General features: G+C 40.0%; 1 protein-coding gene across 1 annotated transcript; it reads right to left on the bottom strand.

Annotated features, from left to right (window-relative positions):
* Positions 1-4,978: 4,978 nt before the first annotated feature.
* On the bottom strand, positions 4,979-21,649 carry CRLF2 (cytokine receptor like factor 2). The gene is made up of 8 exons (XM_030476696.1): positions 21,559-21,649; positions 12,729-12,840; positions 11,823-11,995; positions 10,109-10,248; positions 9,232-9,394; positions 7,361-7,475; positions 6,271-6,355; positions 4,979-5,251 (listed from the first exon to the last, which is right to left on the bottom strand). The coding sequence occupies exons 1-8, from the start codon at positions 21,632-21,634 to the stop codon at positions 4,979-4,981; spliced, it is 1,137 nt and encodes a 378-aa protein (XP_030332556.1). The 5' UTR covers positions 21,635-21,649.
* Between the last annotated feature and the right edge of the window lie 922 nt (positions 21,650-22,571).

The raw sequence follows: 22,571 nt of genomic DNA, 5'->3' as shown, positions 1-22,571 counted from the left end.
TCATTCGCCAGCTCCTTCAGGACCCGTGGATGGATTTCATCAGGTCCCATGGACTTGTGCACGTTCAGGTTCTTAAGATGGTCTCGAACCTGATCCTCTCCTACAGTGGGCCTAAGGTCTTCATTCTCACAGTCCCTGCATTTGCTGCCTGTCCTCGCTTCCACCTTCTATAGCTTCTTTTTTCCCTCTAAGTTTCCTCAGCAGCTCCTTGTCCATCCATGGAGGTCTCCTGGCCCTCCTGCTGCACTTTCTTCTAGTCAGGATGCAACACTCTTGAGCACGTAGCAGGTGATCCTTGAATATCAACCAGCAGTCTTGGGCCCCATTGCCCTCTATGACTATATCCCATGGAACCTTACTAAGGAGGTTCCTGAAGAGGCCAAAGTCTGCTTTCTTGAAGTCCAGGGCAGTGAGCTTGCTGCATGCTCTTCTCACTGTCCTGAGGATCTCAAACTCAATCATCTCGTGATCGCTACAGCCAAGGCTGCCCTGGAGCATCACATTTCCAACCAGTCCCTCCCTGTTGGTGAGCATGAGGTCAAGCATGGCACCTCTCCTTGTCGGCTCCTCTATTGCTTGAAAGAGGAAGTTGTCTTCCACACAATCGAGGAACCTCCTGGATTGCTTGTGCCGGGCCGCACCGTCCCTCCAACAGATGTCAGGATGGTTGAAGTCCCCCATGAGGACAAAGGTCTGCGAGCGTGAGGCTGCTCCTATCTGTCTGTAGAGCACTTCATCCACAGAGTCCTCTTGATCAGGCGGCCTGTAACAGATCCCCACCGTAATGTCCCCCATAGCTGTTCTGCCTTTGATCCTGACCCACAAACACTCTGTTACCTCATCACCCATCCCCAGACAGAGTTCCATATTCTCTAGCCTTTCACTGACATAGATAGCAACACCCCCTGCCCGTCTGCCTGGCCTGTCTTTTCTAAAGAGCCTGTAACCTTCCATTCCAACACTCCAGTCACAGGAGCCATCCCACCATGTTTCTGTGATACCAATGACATCATATTCCCGTAGCCTTGCACACATCTCTAATTCCTCTTGCTTGTTCCCCATACTACGGGCGTTTGTATAGAGACACCTTAGCCGAGCTCCAAATGCAGCCAACTCAATGGCTGGAGCAGCTGAAACATCTCTGCATCGCTCCAAGCACTTATTACAGGTGCTGGCAACTGACCAGGAGGGTTGGGATGGATCAATGCTCCCCTCCCCCAACACATCTAGTTTAAAGCTTTCTTGACCAGCCTGGCAAGTCTCCTACCAAAACAGCTCTTCCCCTTCTTTGTCAGACCAGCTCCAACAGCCTCCAGTAAACCTGGCCTCCCAAATGGAACCCCATGTTCTAAATAGCCAAACCCCTGACTATGGCACCACCATTCTAACCATTTATTAACCTGCCAAATGCTCCTAGCTTTTTTAAGGTCCTCCCCTTTGTCCCGGAGAATTGATGAAAAAACTATCTGAGCTCCAGAGCCCCTAACCACCTCTCCCAGGGCTCTGTAGTCCTTCTTAATGTTCTCCAGGCTACTACTCTCTATATCTCTAGCACCCACATGGACCACTAGAAGGGGGTAATAGTCAGCAGGACTTACTAGAGCAGGCAGCCTCTCAGCAACATCCCTGATCCGAGCCCCCGGCAGGCAACACACCTCCCTCGAGACTGGGTCAGGCCGGCAGATGGGTGCCTCTGTGCCTTTCAAAGTAGAGTCCCCTACTACTATGACCCGCCGCTTTTTCCTGGAGGCACCAGTAGCGATCCTCTTCACTGGTGCCTCAGCAGGATGCTCATTAGGTGTGGTGGGTGCTTTCTCATTAGCCCCCTGCAGAACCGCGAAGCGGTTCTGGGTGGGGACATCAGATTTAGGAGGAAGCCCCTTGTCGTTAATTGCCCTCTTCCTCCTTTTTTTGTTCGTTTTTCTCGTGACTAATTCCCAGCTTCCTGGGTTGCTGCCCTCCTTTCCTATATGAGCAATGCCAGACGTTTGCGGCCCCTGCACAGTTTGGGCCTGGAGCAAGCAGCCCAGCTTCCTCTCAGCTTCCCTGGCATCTTTTAGCTCTCCAACAGCCTCCCGCAGCTCAGCCACCTGCTGCAGGAGGACCTCCACCAAGGCACACCGAGTGCAGCCCTGCCCATTGTGCACCCTCGCCTCAAAGGCCGAGGCACTTTCTACACTCCGAGGTCTGCGCCGCAGCCCCCCCTCTCACCGGCTGTGTCTGGGTGCCTACGCTGGCCACCGCCGGGGCAGAGCTCCCAGAGCGGGCCCTGCTCCTGAGGCGAGGGCCCACCATCCCGCTCGCTGCCCGCACGCCCTGACTGACGTGCCACGCCCTGTTCGCCCGCCCTGTTCCGCGCGCTCCCTGGGGTGCGTTTTTCCCCACTGAGGGCTGGTGCCGTCACTCCTGGCGCCGCCCCCTGTGAGTCAGCTGCTCGCGTCAGCTGAGCTGCCGGCTCCTGGGCAAGCCCTGTCGGGGACTTGAGGCTCCCTCGGTCGCTCTTGCCGCTCCGAACTGAGGCTCCGGGACGCTGTGCTTCCCCCCGCTCCGGTGTTAAAGGCGTCCTCTCTGGAGATACTTACCTCGGCAATTCTTCTGCTTAAATTGTGCTCTTCATCATTCTGTAGACATTTTTCTAGAATTCGTCAAGAATGGAAGTTTCTGAGGAAAAAATGCTTTGATTTGCATTTTAACAATTCCCAGTGTTTTATTTTCTTCATAAGGGGATGTTTTTAAAATAAATATTTGAGTTATGTGGGGTTTGTATTTGTTTTATTTCTAGTCGGTTATATAAAATGTGAATATGGTTGTATACATTCACAAAAAGAACCTTTATAAAATATAATACAAGATATAATAATAGTTTGTACTAAAAACTTAAATAACTGTACCATTTCAGTTCAATAACGTTGCTTACACAACACACTTCAACATGACTTTCTTCTTTTTTATTTTTTTTCCACAGTAAAATTTCAGGAAAATATGGTAAAACATTTTGAGTTCAGACAGCAGATTATTTGCTCAGCAGAAAGTGGTTTAATTAAGGTATTTAGCTAGCTCTGTAGACAACCATATATATGCATGGTTCAAACATGAAGTAACTAAGCAATGCATTCTCGGTTTTACTTACCACTGTTGTTTGAACCATTACTGGAACAGGTTCTCGTTTGTTGCAAATCACTGCAACTTACTTGGTTTTCATGCAGTAATGTCAATTTATACCAGATGAGAAGAGCTAAGCTAAATTCTGCTCATCAAATTGTATGCAGCTTAAAGTAGTTTAAAATCCATTGCATTCTTACAATGCTATCAAAACTTTGCATGGTTATCTTTATAAAATATTTCCAGAAATCTGAGCTGTAAAAAAGACCCCAAAAAACTTGAACGCACCTGTTCTAGGTAGGAAAAGGCAGAGACATTTTCAGGATTATTGGAAATCCTTTGTTAGCATGTTAATTTTGTTAATGAACAACCAAATCAGGGGGAATGTCAAGAGAAACTTAGGGAATTTGCTTGATCTATGCTTCCAGCTAAGTTTCATAGATATTGGCCAGAAAATTTCTGGATTTTATCTAGTACAGAACACTGGGTCACCTAGAAACAGATTTTGAGACCTAATGATCCATATTACTGTTCACTATTCTCAAAGAGTTCTGGAGTTGAAGTGTTTTAAAGATGGAATTAAAAATATGCTAATCAGTATAATTTTCTGATACATGCAATTTCCAAGTTACACTGAAAATTAGTCAATGAAAGTATGCAATTGGCAAAGCTTAATCAACTGATAAAGTAATTTAATGATTGACTGATAAATAGGTAAATGACAGGTAACTAACTGGGGCTAATTCACATATAATCACAGCACATCTACAAGACCTTAGCCATATCATAGATGCTTTTAGCACTTAAACTTTTTTACACAATTTGTGTTCAATTATCATGTAACCTAAATGATAGAGGGAAACTCAGACTAGTCAAGATTTTTTTCTAAGATGTAATTGATTAGTATATCTCATTTTAAATTTAACATTAAGCATATTTCAAAAGATAGTATTTTTAGAAAACTTCAAAACATAGTTTGAGAACAAAAGGCCGGTATATGGAATATGAATGAGAAATGCTAATTTGGGTCTACAGCTGCTGATTGCACTAAAACCCAGTTTTAAATAAATGCAACTCACTTAAACATAAATATTGATCAAAATGAACTTTAGCTTTCTAGAAGAAGTTGCTTAGTCATACAAAGACTATAAGATACTGGGGTCCTTACCTCAGAGGAGGCCTGTGAAACCCTGCTGTTGTGGAATAAACTGCCTACTTGCAGGATAAAATGTGACTCAGTACGGTTCATCTTCATCCTTATCTTCTTAGACATGGGGCTTATTCTTCCTCTTTATAAAACCTTTGATGCCTGCAGTGCAGCGCAAAGATCACAGTGGGAGAAGCAGCTTACAAAAGCAAGCACTTCTAGTCTAAGGAGTATCCTATCACTGCAATCCTATCACTGTATCCTATCACTGTGCAAATGGGCAGGTTATGGTCCAGTCTTCATGAGACAGAGACCATTAGCAGGAAAATCCCTTTATTTTCTCTATCACTGGGAAAGAATAACAGTTAAGTTTGCATTGCTCTACATATTCCATAAGCACAAGGACTGAGTCTCAGCTCTGTGAACATGTATTACAGAGGAGCTCCTGTTCTCTCCTGTCCATCACAAGAAAATGTGGCTCTGTTTACTTTTAGAGAGAAACCTCAGTTAGAACAAAAAACCTTAACTCTGTAAATTATTAGGAGTTTATTTCAAACACTGAGCCTGACCAAATGATCTTAAGTGTTGGGAAAGTGCAGATGTGAAACCAGATAACACAGTCTTTCTTGATGTGAATCTACTCATGACAACCTTTTCTATTGAGCCACACCTCTAAGCTCATCAGGATCTTTCATATAATTTCTTAATAATTTCTGCATTATGCAGATTTTATAATGTCACATACATGTCATCATTCATTAAAATCTGGAAGCCAGCAAAAGAAGCTATAGTGTTGGACATTGGCATCAGACAGGCAATATGAGCTTCTTTGTGGTCATTATTTTCAGCTGCTCCTGAAAAAGTGAAGATTTTTTCTCGAGGTCCCTGTTTGTCACTGTTCTTCTGGTCATCCTGTGGGCTTTCTGCTTCAGTGATGCACTCTGGCTCTTCATATTCCAGCTTGGTTTGCACCACGGCATGATCAGTTTTATCTATCCATTCCTAGAAAAATGAAAATGTTGATGTTGGCAGGGACTGAGATATCAATCAAAAAAAATCTGGCTGTACAAACACTGATTTTCCTTTAGTTATGGCATCTTTACAGGATAAGCCATAATAGAGAAGATTAAAAGGAAGCAATATAGACAATATAGCAGGATGGAAGAAAAGCAGAATAACAGGAAAGCAAACAGGATTCCACAAATGCATATAAACTCCTACTTGTTATCAAGACTGCATTAAATACAACTTCATATTTAATCAGGGCCTTTAAGAAACCTCAAATGTGTAAAATACCCAGTGTTCCCTCCTTGATGGACTCATGCATTCTTTGACCCACGTCCTGACTTCATCTGAGTTAAGATTGAGTTTACATGGAGATTTAAGCAACATAGCATTTCTGTATTAAAACTTCAGTATTAATTTGCATTTCATTCTTTCTTCTTCAGTCTCAGTTTAAAGCTATCTTATATATAGAAAGTTTCATTTTGCACTGAATCGTTATTACTGCTCTTCGATATTGTCATTGGGTTTAAAAATGTAAATATTTGACCTGTCTCCACTCAGAGGAAAGTTAATAGTAATTAAGAAAAAGACAGACCAATTAATACAGAAAAATATATCACATATGCCATGCAATGAACTCAAGAACAGCAAGAAAGTTAAAGCAAAAACTGCGGTCCATACATTTGACATCTTTTTTGTGTCTAAAGGTTTAGCATCCATACACCTCTGTGGCTAAGAGAGGATGCTTCTTATTCACGCCTCCAAAGGCATGAGTGCCAAAACTGGTTCAGCATTAAGTCTCACAGCACTTCACAAACATAAAGCAGAACTACACTGATTGTATGAGCTCTGCTATTTGCTCTCTGGATCCTTTTGGTGATGTCACATGAGGGGAAGGGCTTTTCTCTTTGGTCAGAGAGTGTGATTATATCTGTGTGGAGCAAGTATCAGTAGCTACTTTTAAATTATTCTCAACAATGTAGAGATTACAGCCTTGCTAGGATGGCAATGTTTACCTGGAAGTTTCCATTATGGTCACTGAAGAGATCATCGAATATGTATTTTGGATCTGGTATAGAAGGCATGACTGACTTCTGAAGCCTGCAAAGAGGAAAGTAAAATACAAATCGACTTTTTGTTATAGGGTAGTCATTCATACAAAAATCTACTTTAGCACATTTCTGTAGCCACAAATATGTTTTATATGACAATACTCTAGGCTTGTTTTCTTTCCAATGTGTTTTAGACTCAAAAAGCAGTTATAACAGTATGATAAAACCATGAGGCTAAGAGTGTTTGTTCTGCTAGATTTTCAACCAACCCCATCCTAGTAAAATCTGATCTATATACAAACTTCCAACTAGCCAGCAAGTGCCATTCTGCTCCATGCAGTAGTCAGTGCTTCACGTTCCCTGGCCACATTCCCCTAGATATGAACTTGATGCAGCAGCGAACTGCATTGGCTGACTTAGTGAACACAAACATAAACATGAAACATAGAATTATAGGAGAAAAAACTCAATTTATGATTTGAAGAGTTTACCAGGGTCCAACATATTTTCAACTCTGAAGATAGGGGATTTTTGGCCTTTGTTTTTGGTTTTCTTTTCTCTCAAAAAGGCCAAATCTGGGGCCCTTGCAGGGTTTTTTGTTGTTTGGTGGGTGATTGTTTTGGTTCGGGGTTTTTTTTTAAGTGTAGATTCTAAACCTGAACACAGTCATCCAACTGTAAATCCAAATATTGATACAGTCTTATTAAAGTCGAATGCATTGAAGCTTACTTCAGCCTACGACAGACATTGAGTCTTATGAGAGTTGTACAAAAGAATGTCAGTTCATAAGAAATAACCAAATTAATCGGCTTCTCAGGATTTAATGAGATTTCTAAAAAAGAGAAGAAATTAAATGGAAGAGACAGAATTTTGTTCTGAAACATTGTCTTCTAACAGTCACCCAGTTTTTGAAAATTTAAGTGCTCGGGTTTTGGAAGGCCAGGATGCATTATCTATCAGATAAGAATTTTGAGTGCTAAGAGACTTAATCCTGAATGATAGCTCTGTTGTTATGACATGGTTATTTAGTTGTAACCAATAAAATTATATTTACCTCTGCCATTTACACAGAAGAATCAAGAGGATAAGCATCATTAGAAGTACCGCCAGCAAACAACTTAACACAATTAATGTGTTTGACGGAGATTTTATATCATCATTACATGAATCTAAGAATAATCACAAAAAGAGTATGTGAAAAAGTTATTTTTTCTTTAACAGTGTTTCTAATCATGCTAGAATATTGACTGTCCTTAAAACAAAACAAAACAGAAATAAAAGGTTTTCAGAAGCAAGACAAGTTAAATTGTTCAATTGAAACTGAAAAGCCATCATTTGCCAAATCTTGCAACAAAAGAAAATTGTGGTTTTATTTATCTAAATTGACCTGGTTTAGAACAAAGGAGCAGGCTTACAGGCAAGGAGTAGATGTGTTATGAATGAATCGAATGTTTCTTCTCATCTTCATCACATTGCATTGATAGTGATACAGCAGCTTTGTGCTAAGATCTATATTGCATACACCTATTCACAATCACCAATGCTGCAAGTGAGATTTTACACGTAACCTTAAAGTCTTATTTTCCAAGATAAACCAAACAAACAAACAACATCTCCCCTATCTATCTTAGCAAACAGAAAGCCAGCAAACCACAAGTGCCAATACCCAGAAAGTAACTGATAGCAGGATATCATCTAATACACAGGTATATAAAATTAACACATTTGTGCACTTTTTAGCATTCTCTGTGTTTATCCTGAAGTTTCTGTAATGCCACCTCAAAACTCTACCTCCTACTACTGACCTTCTGCTCTCCACATAACTACTATAAAAACTAGTATTTTGCCTACTAGCCAAAAGCAACTGTCCAGCCTGTTCCATCTGCCTACTTTGTTCAGCTTGCCAGAAAGCCACAAAAAAAGTTGTGATCCCCAAGTAAGGTATTCAGAGTCTATGAAATTTCTTGAAACCAGCTTTGTTCAGAGCTTCCTCTAGAAGGAAGACCCAGTGGAGGGTCTGTGCCAATGTCACTTCAGATCCAGAGGCACCCAGAGTGACTGAACAATTAGTCTGCCTTCTTTGCGCTACCCTTCCTTGCAGTTACCTGCTGGCAGCCACTGGTTGAACGGTCCAGGTAGGGCTTTTGTGTGTGTGCCTCTCAGAAGGTGCACAGGGAGACATCATCTTCTGATTTCTGGCTTGCATTTGCCACCATGCCGGAGGACATGCTTGCAGGTTCACCATTCGCATGGTGAAGGATACTTCTCTGGAGGTCAGCACTGTACCTACTACTAGTGCACAGGCTACATATACTTAAGCTGCAGGATTTCATCCCAGCTTTGTGTGTATAGATTTTCTTCAGGTGAGCTAATAGCGTGCTGCATATGTGAGAGCTCAGATCTGGGTACACTGGACATCTGGTAGTTTTGATAAAGCCTAGTGGGTGACATTTTGTGCTTAGCTGATATGATACGAATGTGCTGGGATGCAGATATGAGCATCAGACTCCCATGGTCCTGTAGTTCAACTGGATGTACTTTCAAAACAAATTGCCTTCAAATTGGGGCTTCAAGGGCTTTTTCAGGGTTCAGGTTTGATGTTTACACATTTTATGTGGACACCCCCCTACACACACCATGCATCACATCTCTGTCATTGGTGGGCCCTAGGCACTATTGTAACACAAATAATGATACTCAACTTTGCTGATTATGGCTTAAATTGATAGCGTTATGGGCCACCAGGATCAAAATGGACATGATTTAAATGTGGGCAATTAGACATTCACATGAACTTTCTTCGATAACAAAAGATGGAGCACAACCATGCAACATTAATTTGCTGCATGTTCCCAGCACCCCAACCTGCAGTCACCCCTTCCGCATTTGTACTTAGACAATATATGAATGTAGCACAGCTGTTACCTAATAACGTGCCATTCATCCAAAATGTTTCAGCTTCCCAGTCACTGCTGTAATTAACTACGTTGCAGTAGGGTACTAGTCTCTTCAGTCTGACCCGGAAAGAGTAGCATTTCCTTGGATCAAAGCCTTGCTCTCCAACACTGCAACACTTAGAAGTTCTGGACTGAGAAGGAAGGCGTATCATTGTTATTTCTGGTTTTCAAGATGGTGCTTCAGAATACTATACCCAGTCATGGTCACAACTAGGATAAAGGGTAGGCCAACCCAAAACCTCAGAACTGAATTTTAACTTCTCAGAGTTTTGAGAAATTCTGTTCCTTGACTGACTTCACTATTCATATCCCTTCCTTATTGTCTGATATTGAGTTGGAGGTCAACAATCATTACTTAGTGCACTATGTTACAGTTGCATATTTACAATATGCAAAGACACTTCACAAAATATTTACAAGTTATATTTGAGAATGGAAAGGCTTAAGTCAGTTAAATAATATTTGAAATACTTAACAGCTAACTTTAGAATAAATAAAAATTCTGTCTTCGCTTTTCTTTCATTCTATTTGTTGAGGTTTTTTTTCTTCTCTCTTCTTTTCTCTACTCTGCATTCTGTTTTTCTTCCAAAAACTCTTCTATTCTGAATGTATGATTTTTCCTTAGATTTTCCTCAGCTCTTCGGGTAGCAACTAGATATAACTCACAAAATAAATTATTTCTGGCATGACAGCAATCCAGGTTCCTAAAAATCCAACTGTTTTCTGCTACTAGTAATATTTCAAAGTATAGGATGGGAGAACAATTTGAAAACAACTCTATTTTAAATTCTCTGGAGATGTTACTTCCCTTCCAATGTTGACTAAAAATGTCATATCCAACTCACTTGCCACTGTTTGTCAAATTTGCTTTTGTATTGAAGCTCAAGTCTCAAGCACTTCACAGCTCTCTCTGGTTTATTACAGCTTACAGTAACAGTGTCCTCTTTCCAGAAGAAGGTCACATTTTCTGGTCGATTGGGCTTTACTAAGAAGAGAGAAATGAATTTTGCTATAGTCTCCTAAAAAGAAGTATTTTGCAGTTATAATTATAGTTACTCTTTGTCTCAGTGTTTCCCTGAGTACTAAGCAAAGAAGGTGGTCTTTCTTCTTGCAGGACGCACTTTTGTAGCTGACCTGATTATTAAACATCAAAACAGAGTTTGACATGGTGACACTGCTCACAATTCAAGGTGCCACATTCAAAGGTAGATATTATCTCATGTCAGGAATCTACTGCAAGTACATAAGGAAGAACTAGAGTCTCCTCATACTCCCTGTATTCAAGAGGAAGAAAGAGGCTTCTTCACTGGAAAAGGACTGACAAATTCAGTACCATAAAACCTACAGGACGCACTTGTGCAGCTGCTGGAGGCTATGTGGGATACAGTGGGGCATCTGCAGAAAGCACTGTGTGCTTATTTGTGCACAACTGAATCTACCCCTCACTATTTTCAGATGGGCCGAAGAGCATGCAATGGTTTGATCTGTGTAGCTGGTCATCTTCAGTAGCAGAAAATAAAGGGGTGAGAAGAGTGTTACCTGCTCTCTCAATCCTGCTAGTTTCCTTTTTGTATTATGACAATTCTGCCTTCCTAATTTAAAGACTTAAGCCTTAGCCTTGATATTTGTGGTTTGTTACCTAACCGTTTTGAAATTAATTTTTCTATCAATGCATGTTTAATAGCCAAAATTTGAGAATCAGGCTGCAGCTTTCCATAATTTAGCAGATATTGGCAAAATTATGAGATAAAAAAATATTCTCAAAGTTAGATGCCATGACAGGTTTTTGTTTCATCCCTTTTACTAAAACATTATTAATAAATGCTGATAATGTATTTGGATCTTTTTTCCCAGATAATTCTGCATTGTATATTTTCTGCATTATTTTTATCAGAAAAAAATCCTTCCATTCTAAATGCTGTAACTATGTGAAATTCAACAAGATTTTGATAAACTAATCTCACACTAGATGTGAAATACGTATTTGGGGGCAGGAGGAATTTAATAAAAACAGGAACATCTTCTCTCTACTAGTAGGAGAATGTCTCTTTTATGCTGTCAGACTCTACCACAGCAACTCAACTAATTTCTGTTGACATCTGATGATGGTTTTATGACAGCCTCTTCGATAAGAAGTAGTTTGCTGCCTTGCATTGCATGGAAGATGAAAAAAGAATGAAAAGTTGAAAATATAAGATCACACAGCCAGCACTAGGACAAGAAACTATCTAATTTTATTTGTTTTCCTGATGTGAATACTAAGTAGGCCTGCACTAAGCTAATCACACCCATATATTTTAGTATTTCCAGTCTGATTTTGAAACAGTGTGTTGGGGCAAATCTGACTGTATCATCTCAGTTGCAGCTGCATACAGGCCTGTGTAACTACCAGTGACCCCAACGGATGAAAATCAATATGAAATAACTATAGTTATTTTGCTACACACACTAATAACGTTTTGTACACCAATATAACTGATCTCTTCTCAAACTAAGGACAGCTAGAGAATAAGTGAAGACACTTGGATTACAAAAGTAGTTGTGATTTTACACACTTACTATAAAAATCAGATTTTAGTCTTTTAGAAAAAAGCTCTTCACTTCCATTGCTATTCCTGATAGAGATGGCAAGGGTGGGTCCTTCTGTCTTAAAAAGACATCCAGAATTATAATCTTGATCCAATAAATATGTGGGACATGGCTTCCAAACTTTGTGCTTGTTTTCATCAAATCTATGAATGAAATAATATTGATGAGTGCAACATTCTTACCAGTTAACACAAGTTAAGTCCTTTTTGGTTTTCTTTCTTTTTCCTTTCTTTCTTTTCTTTCTTTCTTTTACTAATGCTCCTATCAAGGGAAGTCTGCATATGGAGTTCCTTGAAGCAGCAAATTTCATAGTGGTGTGAGGGAATCCATTCCCCAAACCTCACTGACTTTCCATACCTGTGTTTCTATGCAATTTAAAATAATCAAGTTTCTTTCATTTTCTAACAAAAGAATGACTTGCTCAAACAGACGCTTTCATGAACCTGTTTCCAAGATTGTACTGTTAAAAGTTCTGTCACATATACCACCCAGAAACAAAAGGGAATGTCAAGCTCTATGACTGTCTTTAACAAAAACATTAAATTTCTGTTAGTCATTAATGCCGTCAGTTAACAGGGAAAATACGCCCTTATGTGGAAAAACACTTTCAATAGTGTAATTAGCATTAGCATTTAGCTCAATGATAGGAGAGGGTCAAATCTTTCATATAGTATCTGCTGTGACTGACTATTCAGCAGGCTTATCGATTTGTACAGTTTTGTAGCAGGTTGGGGAGATAAACAGGTTTTATGCTGGATGATTAACAAATGTTAAAAGATTTTCAGGTACAGTTCACAGAAGACTCAAATGGACTTAGATGTTTCAGCCTATTAAAGTAAATACTTTAAGAAGAGAACAGGCATTATCAATACTCACGTATAAGAAAATGACACATTCATTCCAGGAAACAGTTCTCTTGATGCCCATGTGATCTGCATCTTCTCATTATTGAAGTTGATTATTGTGGTGCTGATGGCATCTTTCCAACCTACCCATGACATTGACAGAGAATATGATTTCAGCATCTGATTTCAGCATACGATTTCAGATGCTGAAATCATATTCTCTGTATGAGAAGCATCCCTTGACATTGATAGGCAAAAAGTATTTCAAAGATATGTATGCAATAGACTCAGATGATTATAAAATAAGAAGATGTAAGAATATCTAAATTGCAAGGAAGGAGAGTAAAATAACCTAGAGACATTGAAATTAGAATTTCAAAATAGCAAAATGAAAGCACACACATTTTATTTTATTTTATTGTGTTTGCATGGCCAAGTTTTGGTAGCAGGGGGACTACATGGGCGGTTTCTGTGAGAAGCTGCCAGAAGCTTCCCGTATGTCCAATAGAGCCAATGCCAGCCAGCTTCAAGATGGGCCTGTCTCTGGCCAAGGCTGAGCCCATTAGTGACGCTGGTAGCACCTCTAGAATAACGTATGTAAGAACCGGGAAAAGAATTAGTGCACAGGAGCAGTTGTACCTGGAAAGAGGAGTGACAATGTGTGAAAAGCCCTGCAGACACCCAGGTCAGTGCAGAAGGAGGGCAGGAGGTGTTCCAGACACCGGAGCAGAGATTCCACTGCAGCCTGTGGTGCAGCCCATGGTGCAGCTCATGGTGAGGCAGGCTGTCCCTTGCAGCCATGGAGGTCCACAGTGGACTAGATTCCACCTGCAGCCTGTGGAGGACCCCACACTGGAGCAGGGGGATGCCCGAAAAAGGCTATGACTCCATGGGAAGCCTGCTCTGGAGCAGGTTCCTGGCAGGACCTGTGGCCCCATGGAGAGAGGAGCCCATGCTGGAGCAGATTTGCTGCAGGACTGGTGGCCTGTGTGGGACTGACACTGGAGGAGTCTGTTCCTGAAGGACTGCACCCATGGAAGGGACCCACACTGAAGCAGTTCATGAAGAACTGCAGCTCTTGGGAAGGACTCACGTTGGAGAAGTTCATGAAGGACTGTCTGCCATGCGAAGGACCCCACACTGGAGCAGATGAAAAGTGTGAGGATTTCTTCCCTATATAGGAAGGTGCAGCAGAGATGATTGTGGACAATGATGTGTGATGAACTGACCACAACCCCCATCCCCTCTCCCCTGGTGCTGCTGGTGGGAAGGAGGGAGAGGATTTGGAAGAATAAAGCCCAGGAACAAGGGAGGGGTGGGAGAAAGTGTTCTAAGATTTGGCTTTATTTCTCATTACTCTATTCTGCATTGATTGGTAATAAATTAAACTAATTTCTCCAAGTCGGGTCTGTTTTGCCCATGGCGGTGACTGGTGAGTGATCTCTCCCTGTCCTTACCTCGACCCATGAGCCTTAAGTGATATTTTCTCTCCTCTATCAAGCTGAGGAGGGCAGTGATAGAGTAGCTTTAGTGGGCACTTGGCATCCAGCCAGGGTCAAGCCACCACACACAGCAGTACCAGAGAGCACCCTATGGTCAGTTCCTGGACCAAAAATTATAGGCTAGTTACCTGGATACAGGTATGCATAGGGATTATGCCTTGAAGGCAACTTTCCCCCATAATACCTGCTAAGCTTTTCCTACTAAGGAAAACTATTTGGGAACTAATGCCACAGGGAGCCTCTGTGTAAACTGTCAAATGTTTACTGTAAGAAACCAGGGACTAACACTGCAGGTCAAGACCAGGTCAAGACCCATAGGAACCCAAAACAGATCAGCACAAGTAGTTGTACTGCATCTACGTGGTTCTCCCAGTTCCACCTTACAGACAAGCAAGATCATTTCATGTCCTCTGAATGCATGCAGGTATTATTTCCTCTACTGACTATCTCCTTGTTATAACTCTTGCTATAGACGTGGGTATTTTAATTCTGTGTTAATCAGGATTCCACAGTCAGGCATGGAAGACAAATCTGACATTGAAAAATGGAGAAATTAAGAGGTCAGAAGGATTAGAAATCCATGCTATATCAAGGAGAAGGACAAAATATTTATTTTGCATTCTATAAGATGTGAAATGATATGTATTTGAATGAACAAAAATGAAGAAAATATGTCTTGAGTATCAGGAAAAAAATCACTTGAGGGCAGAATTTGCAGACTGCTGTCTCCAAATATGAAGTGTCTACCACTAAAAACTTTTGCTTGACTATTTCTGCCTAGCAGAAAAATAGCTTTCATTGCTGTCTACATTTTAAGCCACTCTGGACTTTTAAAGTGGAAAATTTTAGTCAAAATATTTTTGTATAGGTGTAATTTTGTTGTAACGTTGTTTTGTCAAAATCACTCAAGAGGCAGTTATGACAGAAATCCAAGAGACACTGGGTAGATGTAGCTGCAGGTCTCTGCTATCCCTGATTCATGCAGCTCTGGTAAAAAAGATTCTGCTGTTACTCAAGAGAAGGACTTGAAACTAACTCCTTTATCTCCTAACTAACTGACGCCTGCAGACTTGTTCTATACTATTTTCTCAAATAGAAACTCTCGTGCTTTTCTGAAGAATAGTCAGTATTATTACACACTGAAGCAAAACCAGAACTTCCAAACCTCAAAAACTATCATAAAATGGTTCTACCTCTGTTACAAGAGCCTATCTAACCTCTGTTTCCTAACTCCTCAAGCCCTTTGGAAGTACCCTCAGCAGATGTAAGTAAGTGATGATCTTGTCTTTAACTAGAGCCACCAAGAAATATGGTAGCAAAATACCTAAAAATGGATTCTTGGTCTGCCACTGAACTAACACATTTTAATTTTTATGGGCTAAATTCTAGCACAGCTGTGCTGTACATTATATAGTGTTATTCTTAGTGTAGCTGAAATCCATATAACTACTTGGACTTAGATTTTCTATAAAGATAGTTAAACATATTTAATGCATACCTGAGTGTATAATTACATATTCTCCACCTTTAAATAAAATTAACATTATAAAAAAACCATAAATGTTAGTGAATGGAGAACTGTACTGTCGTCAGATAATTTATATGAGTATAAATGAATCCTTTCAATTCCCTTTAGAAGCAACAAGGAAGGTACTTTCCACCTTTTGATAATTTATCTGATTGCAGATATTATTGCTTTGAAAAAGAACTGCTAATGTCCATGCTTCAATTATGAAAATAAAACCAGGAAGAGTACTTGCTTTCTTAATCCTATATTTTCAAGGATAATTAATTTGGAGATCAATCTACACTGCTGTTTCTATGTGCACAATAGTTTGGCACAATGACAGATGGCAAAATACTGTTTGTACGGCATGTTTTTTAATCAATTTTTAAGTCAAACACAAACAAATTTCTTCAGTTTAGTCTCAGAAGGTGGCTTAACATCTCTGCATAGAGCTATGCACACATCTGCCTGTGCTTGACAAATAGACTTCAAATAGCCTATGTGCTAAACAGAGAGGCACGCAGTCTTGCCAGTAGGACAGAACAAAGAGTGGGTATCTGAGAGTCCTATTGTCGTGGTTTGAGCCCAGCTGGTAACTTGGAACCACGCAGCCGCTCGCTCACTCCCCCACTTCTTCCTCCCCCCACTCCCAGAGGGATGGGGAGGAGAATCAAAAGAATGTAACTCCCATGGGTTAAGAACAGCCCAGTAACTAAGGTATAATACAAAACTACTACTGCTACCACCAACGATAATAATGATTAGTGAAATAACAAGGGGAGAAGATACAATTGCTCACCACCCGCTGACCGATACCCAGCCCGACCCGAGCAGTGATCTAGACCTTCCGGGTAACTTCCCCCGGTTTATATACTGGGCATGACGTGCCACGGTATGGAATACCGCTTTGGCTAGTTTGGGTCAGGTGTCCTGTCTCTGCTTCCTCCCGGCTTCCCCTCCTCCCTGGCAAAGCATGAGACTGAGAAAGTCCTTGGTTGGAATAAACATTACTTAGCAACAACTAAAAACATTGGTGTTATCAGCGTTGTTCCCAGGCTGAAAGTTAAAAAACACAGCACTGCACCAGCTACTAAGAAGGAGAAAAATGACTGCTATAGCTGAACCCAGGACACCTATCTTAGTCATAGCCAACTAATCCAGGCTGTGTCAGAACCCTTACCAGGCAAAGGGTGACAACTCAATACTCTCACTTGGACTTAGGCACGTGGGCAGCCCCACTGAAAAACACAGCAGTGAATTTTCCATTATTTGGAGGGTGGGCTCCGCACACAGTGTTTTACTTATTGTTCTCCAGCTGTGAGGTTGCAGCAGTTGGCCCAGGATGTGAAAGATCCACTTGCATCAATTTCTAGTCTTAAGCAATTGGTATGGGTTGGGTTTACATTACGAGACTGGTCTCAGGTTGCTCAGTACTGTAGAGCTGCTAGTACCTGAAGTCTGAAGGGAATTGTAAAGAAAAGAGGTAACTTTACTGGTGAAAAGTAGGTGCTTGCAGATGTCAAATGATTGATAAAGGTTTGGGAGGATCTTGCAGAATTTACCATGAAAAAGTGCCTTAATCGCTCTGAGGTGTTCAGTCAATTTGGTCAGGAGGGCTGTACAGGTACAGAAAAAAAAGGAGGAAAAGGAAAAAGAGAGTTTATAACCTAGATAGGCAACACCACTAAAAAAGAGAAGAAAGGAGATGAAACGTGTTTTAAATACCTCCAAGAGCAAAATACTGCAATCATTTGTGGTTTATGTTTTATTCCTCCAAGTTCAGAGTGGTAAAATAATATTGTACTTCTTAGTCTTTCTGAATTAACTTTCTCTCACTGGGCAGTAGAAATAATTTTTTTTTTTTTTATTTGGTTAAACTGTGTTTATAGGTAAACTGGTGGAATTAACACAGATAACACCAGTTCATTAATTATGAGAGGGAGCACACAGAATTTGCTCATGATTTCTTTCTTTCTTTCTATTTTTTATACCTGAGAAAAACTATGGTGTCAATATTTAGACTGAATTTGCCTCTCAGGTAGGTTCTGGGTGCTTGGGAAGCTCCTTGAGACTATGACTATGTATCCCACAACTCTGACACTGCCAGCAGAGAAAGTAGAGATTTTGGTAAAGTGGTAACTCTCACTTCCCTCTCTGTATAGGCCAAATCTTGAAGTCCTTTCTCAGGGTGTGACATCCTCCTTCAATTCCAATGCAAAAAGGACACAAGCATCAAAACCCAGAATCCCACAAAGTTCCTTTAACGAGGTGCTTGATCTCTTCAAACTTGCAACAAATCAGAGTTTGGCTCTAGAGGTGAATAATAAGGAATCCAGAGGGACCACACGGAATTTCCACACACTAAGGAGTAGACATTCCAATAAAACCTGAGGGTCTGATCTGACTGGCCTGTTGGAAGGAAACAAAAGTCACAACTTCATTCTGGACCTTGGACAACACTCGTTATTCTCTTTTTTCAGCTACAGTATGATGGTTTTGTACTACTTATTAGAGGCTGCAATTCAGAGATGCATAGTAAATCTTGGGTTTGGCAATGTATGTTTTTTGGATGACAGGGAAGAATACCAGTTTGGCTCCAGTCCTGCAGTGATTTATTAATGGGCTTAACTTTGCACACTATGAGTAGTCCACTTGACTCTAGCAGGATTACTCAGAGCATATCAGCTTAACAACATATAAATTTTTCTAGGATCAGAACCTTACATATTATGAATTGAAACTCTGTGGTTGTAACATTTAAATATAAACTCTAGCAACCACAGTTATTTATGTACTAAAATGAAAGCTAATACATTATGAAATACTTTAATAATAACTAGAACCACTTAATAGAAATAGAACAGAGATTGTAATAAACTATATACATATTCTCTTCTGTGCTCTAGTTTTTAAGAACTTCATGTGAAATAAATTTTTAACATAATTAACTAACTATGTAGGACAGAAAAGGCTTTACCAATCTTTTATTACTAAAGACTGTGTTTCTAGAGCTCAAGTCAGAACAGTTTGCTATTGTGCTTTCTAATTTCATGTGTTTTGTAGCCTTTTTGAATGTAGTATGAGTTGTGTTTTGTATAAATGTTCAGTAAACCTTTGCATGCAACCTTTCAAATTATAGCAAGTATGTGTTGCACAATTCACATTTTTACATGGAAAGATGCATAGCCCAAGTGAGATTTTAAAAGTTTGGATTCAATTGGCATCAAGTCCTCTGAGGATATGTACAGGTTATCTGAAATAAGGTATTTGTTTCTGATGATCTTTTTTTTTTGCCTTCAACTGAAAGGTGGTTAGCTTCTTTTCCTTTCCTTTCCTTTCCTTTCCTTTCCTTTCCTTTCCTTTCCTTTCCTTTCCTTTCCTTTCCTTTCCTTTCCTTTCCTTTCCTTTCCTTTCCTTTCCTTTCCTTTCCTTTCCTTTCCTTTCCTTTCCTTTCCTTTCCTTTCCTTTCCTTTCCTTTCCTTTCCCTTCCTTTCCTTTCCTTTCCTTTCCTTTCCTTTCCTTTCCTTTCCCTTCCTTTCCCTTCCTTTCCTTTCCTTTCCTTTCCTTTCCTTTCCTTTCCTTTCCTTTCCTTTCCTTTCCTTTCCTTTCCTTTCCTTTCCTTTCCTTTCCTTTCCTTTCCTTTCCTTTTTTTTTTTTGTTTAAAAGTATCTATGCACCTATAGTTCTGGAGTCAGAATCATTCATATATTTGCTTAATGGAAAGTGATAGAGAGAAACATAATGAAATTTTTATTATTCCACCTGTAACACCATGGGTGTTAACTGGTTGTCAACTGTTAATGTGCCAGCAGTTCCGCGGTAATTGTAATTATTTAAAGCATTCTTCTATTCATGATCCTAGAGGTACACAATAGACCAAACTAACACATTTATCATTATTCATTGTATTATGATAATGGATAGCTGGAAAGGTCAAAAATATTATGAATAGGCAGTCCCTGGGCTAAAGAGGGGTGGCAGCAACTTTGTGTCTGAGGATGGCCTGCTGGTTTGGCTAGGTGTGCAGTATGTTGCAGTGCTGTAGCACACATACCAGTGCTCTGAAGCATGAGCTTCAGAAAGAATTATCCAAGTCCACATCTTTGGCAAAACCAAACAGGTATTGGTAGGGCTCCACAAAAGATTTTAACCTCACAAACACTGCTGGGCTCTTCTCCGGACAGAGAGGTGTGGAAAGTACCACTATGGTGTGTGGAGAAAGTACTTTTACAGGAGAAAAAAATAATTTTCCTTGAGCAAAAAATTATGCAGACACAACCATGAGCAAGAATATGAGCAAGTACATTCCATCTCCAAGCCACTTTTCACAGTTTATTAATTACTGAGAAAAAATACTATTGAAAGGGAACATAGTAAAAAGGCCAAATGTCATGGAACAGAACAAAAAAGAGAAAAAGGAGGGGCAGAATGTTAATCTGCAAAGATAACAGAATGGAACATGCATGTACTGGAACAGTTGCAACCTCATTGAAGCATAACAAAGAAGAAAAACCACTTTTGATTTCCTAACACTGATGAAACCTGATAAGTAACCACATGTTGAACTTCCACATATCGCAGCGCACTGTATAGAAACTACTGGAAAGCAAGACCTAGATCTGAGCCTACAGTCTTTGGTTACCCTTAATACTACTGATCTATCAGAACAGTTTCATTTTATTAATAGGAACACATGTAGGTCAAAGAGTAACTCTTTGCACACAAGACTGTTGACCTAAATGCACAGGACAGACTGAATAGAAAACCTCTTTTCAAGAAAAGGAACAAACCAGCAAGATGATAGAGTTTTTTATAGACATTTTGAGACAAGGCATAATTCTTACAACACAATTCTTATAACCCATCAAACTAAGTGTGGGGTTTTTTCAGGTGATCGGTGGCCATTGCTAGGTATGACACCACTTTGCATCTAACAAGCATCAAAACTCTAATTTTCAACTTTTCTTCCACAAAGTCATGCCACCTGTACAACATGGCTGTAGGTGGTTGCCATCTCAGGACAGGGAAGAGTCATGTCCCGTCACAGGAAAGCCAGTGACTCACAGGAGCAATTAACACTGGAGAATCAGGTGGTGCTGCTTTGCCAAAAATGGTACTTACTGTACATAGAGCAGAACAGAGAGTTGATTATAAGTTGATAAGATGAGACCTTAACTTTAAAGTACTTCTATCTCTTTATAAAATGAGTGACAGGGAACTTGTAATAAATTAACATGAGTGAAGATTAGATTATTGGTATATGTGGTGGGCTGTATGTTTGATTTCTGTAATAATCCATTTATCTTTGGCAAACTGTAAGTGGCATTGCAGACAAACATATGAAATATTTAGGTGTTTAATGTTTTTATTAATTTTGCTGTTTCATTATATTTTTGTCTTGATGCTTTCTTAAGCACAAGATATTGCTGGATATTTTCCCATTGTGTTCATTCTTCCAGAATACTAAGCACTGAAGTCTTACCTGGAGTCTGTTGTATGTGTTTTGTTCAATGTGAAGGCTAGTCTTTTTTGGACACAGTCTAGTCTGTTATAACCTGTGCCTTTGACAGTAAGTAGTCTTGCTTAAAGAACAGACACAAGCTTAGCATATTCTGCCTTGATTTTTAGTTAGAAAACTTTCATAGAAATTTGTTATTATCGTCATTGTTATCAGGATTTTTTAAGAATCTGCTTTCATCTATCTCTGCTGGATATTAATTTCTGTTTGGTGGATTCTTTGCACCCCAAAAAAATTACTTAATATTGTAACACATGAGGTAAAGTACACACAGAAATATTGCTAAAACTAATGTATCAATTTCTTAAATAAATATCTGGGGATTTGAACTTACCAGGGGATTGTGACTGAGAAGCCACCAAGTTGACCAGTGTGCAGATCATTGAACATGCTTGAAAGATGAGTCTCATGGTTGGAATTATACAACAGACTGTGAAGAGATGAGTAATCGTAATCTCTGGACTTTGCTATTTGATCACTTTATACCAGAGGCTGGAGGGAACTGGAGGAAATGACTGCAGGAAACAAAACAATGACATATGTCTAGCTATAAACAAATCAGAAGTGCAGGACTTCATAATGCACACCTTTTACATACTATGTTAAAAAAAAAATAATTCTCAGAATATGAGTATCTCTCTTGTCAGCACCTTGCTCTATCTTTTCACATCTGTATCAATCAGTGGTGAGAGGAGCCCTGATCCAGATGAGGACCAGGCAGCTGTACATAGCTGTGACCACATCATATCATGGATGAAGCACTGACCTCAAAGTACCCAGTGACTAAGGGTAGAAGAGGTACAAACAGCCTGCCTCCCCACTTACAGATCAGAAGTTGTTCCTACTAGCGGATGTTTGTACTGCCACTCCACATGCCTGGTGCACTTAAGCTGGCTTGAGCTACTCCTGTCCCTAAATCAGAGGCAGAAGTTGAAGGTCTTTTTGTGACAGAGAGAGATAACTGCTAGGGGTAGGGGGGCTATTATACAAGAGGTAGCACTAGGATGAAGTACTCCTGTGTTACCTGAGCACATATATGCTGATGTAGCTTCTAAATATATCCATATACATAATATTATTTGTATATCTATAGAAGTACATATATATACACACACATACACTATACCTATATATGTCCATATACCTAAAATTATACATAGGAAGTGGGAAATAGAACAGTGTTTTGCCTGAGACGAAACCTATTTCAGAAACAGCAGAGCTTAAAATCTTGCATTAATCAAAATTATCATGTCTAAAAGACCTAGAATCTGTAGGTCTGAAGTAAACTGGGCTATGCTAGTAGTGCAGCAAGCAGAAGCAGTAAAACAGTGAGGTGAAGCAGTTGGT

This window comes from Strigops habroptila, chromosome 2, assembly GCF_004027225.2.
Source record: "Strigops habroptila isolate Jane chromosome 2, bStrHab1.2.pri, whole genome shotgun sequence".
Taxonomy (NCBI): domain Eukaryota; kingdom Metazoa; phylum Chordata; class Aves; order Psittaciformes; family Psittacidae; genus Strigops; species Strigops habroptila.
The sequence above is the reverse complement of the archived record's forward strand: the minus strand, read 5'-3'. Positions and strand labels throughout refer to the sequence as shown.